The following is a 3,210-nucleotide window of genomic DNA, read 5'->3' on the forward strand; positions in this document are numbered from 1 at the left end:
TTCCCTAGGAAAAAATCACTGGCAATGTCATCAGCTTCCCCTGGTGATTGCTGTGGTGCTTTACAGATCTTCTGCACCAAGGAGCCAAGAGAACCAGAAACCTTGATGCCTAGGAGGGATTCCAAAACTGAGAAAGGAGGAGGACAGGAATGGGCTGTGGGAATCTCTGTGGATTTTAAGAAATCTCAGCTCCGATGTCCACCCTCAGGTTACCTAAATCTAGAGTTTGTTTCCAGCTGGATAAACTCCACATGGGACAAATCATGCCTTTGCAATGCAGTCAGTGAAGCACAGATAAATATTACTGCTGCTCTAGAGGTGTAAAGCTGAATTTTTGCTCCCTGGTTCTTCAAGCAGCACTTTTATCCTCATATTTGCAGGGCTTTGGAAGCAGCTGGCAAACCCTCTGCTTGCTTGTGCCTTCCCTGAGCTGGGGGGTCTCTGTGGTGGGAGAGGTACAATTCCCAGAGGGATCAGGGACAGCTCACTCCGCATTGCTGCTTAAAACACCCAACAGCAGATGGGATTTCCAGGCAGGTTTTGGCCAAGTCAGGTCTGGGCAGTTTTCCACAGGGCTGTCCAAGGCCACTGGATGGACAGCAGGGCTGTTCCCACATGGATTTCATGCGAATTTTTGCCAGGTGTGGAGGTGCTGTGAGGACAAATGTTGGGCAATCGTACCAAAGGTCTGTCATCCTTCCTGTCATTTCCACAGAGGATGCAGGAGGAAGAGGACGGCAGAGAGAAGGTGAAGAATTCTCATTGCTTCAAGTGTCTGGGGACATTCCCATTGTCCCAGGTAAGCTGAGGTGACCTATGGACACACAGGGTTTAACCCAGTGGCCTTCACACCAGCACCTAGAGTGATTTAGGGTGCTCTGGGCTGTCTGAGATCTCCTCCTGGGACTGGTGGAAAAGGGTCAGGAGAGAGGAGACCAAGCCAGGGAGAAGGGATGGGACACAGGGGCATCTCAGGTAGCACTTGTGTTAGTGTGGGCAAAGGAACTGAGACCTGGATGTTCACTGGGAAAAGTGGACTGGAAAGTCTCTGGTGTGCTGAGTGATAAAAAATCAACTGGGATTTAGAAGAGTCCTTCTACATGTCCATATTAACATTTTATATATAAATATATCTATGTTAGTGTGGATTTGCTAGGAGAGCTGTAGAGAAACAGAAGAGTAAGAAATGTCATAATAGAATGTGTCTACATTTAAATAAACAATTACTTAAATTAATATCCTGTCTATTCCTGAGCAAATCACAGGTTACACTATCTGGATTATTCTTCTCTATTTGCATGATCTTCAGCAAAGATAAAGTATAAAAGGGTGGAATAAATAGTTCAGCCTTTGTTTCTCTTGGAATATTTATAGATTATATGCACAGGCATAATATATTTTATATAAATATATTTTTATATAAATATATAAAAGAAGAACATGATTTTTGGGGCTCCACACAGTACCCCAGGAAAAGGGAACTGAATAAGACATTCAGCTGTCCAAATGCTTTCAGGATACAATATTAATTGATTTGCAATATTCATTCTTTAAGTGCATGTGTTTAACTGCCAAGAAACAGGTTAGATAAATGCATAACTTTTGTAATCAGGAGTGGCCAAAACAATACTTAGAGTCAATAACAATATATAGGAATTAAAATAAGAGTTAAGTTATAGTATTTAAGGTATTTAAAGGAAGTTTACCATCAATCATAAGAACAAATAAAATTAATCAGTTAAAGATCTTATCTAAATCCTGATATGTGAGCTTGGATCAGTTTTGTTCCACTTTGGGCAGGTGGCACATGCACAAAGTGGAAGAAACAGTAATTTTATCCTATTTTAAGCTCCTTTTCAGGTGGTGACCCCAAAATCTCAATTGAGAGCTCTGTGCCTCTAAGAACTCATTTATACATTTACTATTCAGAGTGTCTATTTCTGCCTGTTTACATTTCATCACTTGATTATTTAAGTTTTTGTGTTTTTTTTTTTTTTAAAAGAACTAAATCAAAGTCCAAATAATAGAAACAAAAGCTCCTCATTATAAAGAAAATATACACATTCTTTCAATTAAATTATACAGGAATGGGATTTTAAATAGCTCTCTTTTTCTGGGGAGCCTGTTCATTGCCCAGCCACCCTCTGGATGAAGAACTTTTCCTGATATCCAACTTAAACCTCCCCCAGCTCAGCTTCTTTCCGTTTCCTCGAGTCCAAAATCCATATGATTTTGAGAGCAGTGACTGGTTGCTTGTCCGTCACAGGAGTCCACAGCAGAGTGCAGAACAGGGAGGGTTTTGAGTCTGGACTGTCAGAAAACATCATTCACTCTCATATCAGTGCTGGGAATCAAAAGACAGCATTAGAATTAAGGAAAAAATCCATAAAACCCCGCTGTCAGAATAATTTCCGTACCCTTGACTGAAGAAGGCTGCTGGAGGGGAGTTTCAGCTTTAGCTCTTCATTGCCATCTTCTGGGAGAGAGCCGGGTCGGTGGATGCTCTTTGAAGTATAGGAATGTTGGGGTTTTCTCCTGGTGATATGACAATGAAAACACAACGTCTGGGCTCACAGGTGCTTTCAGGGTTCAGGTCAAACCAGTGCTGCCATCACTTTCTCTGTCCAAATGCTCTGGGGGCACATATTTGACCAAAACCTTTTTATGGAGGTTCTTTCCTTTGGCCATCTGGCAAGTGGCCGTGTGGAAGTGGATGTTTCCCTGGAATCTTAGTTATTCCAACCTAATTATTTTCTGTGGGACAAGCAGAACACAAATGTGGTAAATTCACAAGAATGAAAGAGTGACCAGCAGGTCAAGGGAGGGCACTCTGCTCTCATGACATTCTACCTGGGGTCCCCCACATAAGGACATGGAGCTGCTGGAGTGAGTCCAGAGGAGGCCATGGACTGCTCCAAGGGCTGGAGCCCCTCTGCTCTGGAGCCAGGCTGGGAGAGCTGGGGGTGTTCACCTGGAAAAGAGAAGGATCCAGGGAGACCTCAGAGCCCCTCCCAGGGCCTAAAGGGGCTTCAGGAGAGCTGCAGAGGGACTTGGGACAAGGCATGGAGGGACAGGACACAGGAAATGGCTTCCCATTGCCAGAGGGCAGGGATAGATGGGATATTGGGAAGGAATTGTTGGCTGTGAGGGTGGTGAGGCCCTGGCCCAGGTTGCCCAGAGAAGCTGTGGCTGCCCCTGGATCCCTGGAAG

General features: G+C 44.0%; 1 protein-coding gene across 1 annotated transcript in view; it reads left to right on the forward strand.

Annotated features, from left to right (window-relative positions):
- Positions 1-688: 688 nt before the first annotated feature.
- Positions 689-3,210, forward strand: part of LOC108445871 (gallinacin-8-like) — a 6,798-nt gene continuing 4,276 nt past the window's right edge. Inside the window, exon 1 of the mRNA XM_017730843.1 lies at positions 689-799. Within this exon, the coding sequence (XP_017586332.1) occupies positions 719-799 (81 nt within the window). The 5' untranslated portion in view covers positions 689-718. The remainder of the gene's footprint in view (positions 800-3,210) is intronic.

The sequence above is a fragment of the Corvus brachyrhynchos genome, unplaced genomic scaffold (assembly GCF_000691975.1).
Source record: "Corvus brachyrhynchos isolate BGI_N302 unplaced genomic scaffold, ASM69197v1 scaffold203, whole genome shotgun sequence".
Classification (NCBI taxonomy): Eukaryota; Metazoa; Chordata; class Aves; order Passeriformes; family Corvidae; genus Corvus; species Corvus brachyrhynchos.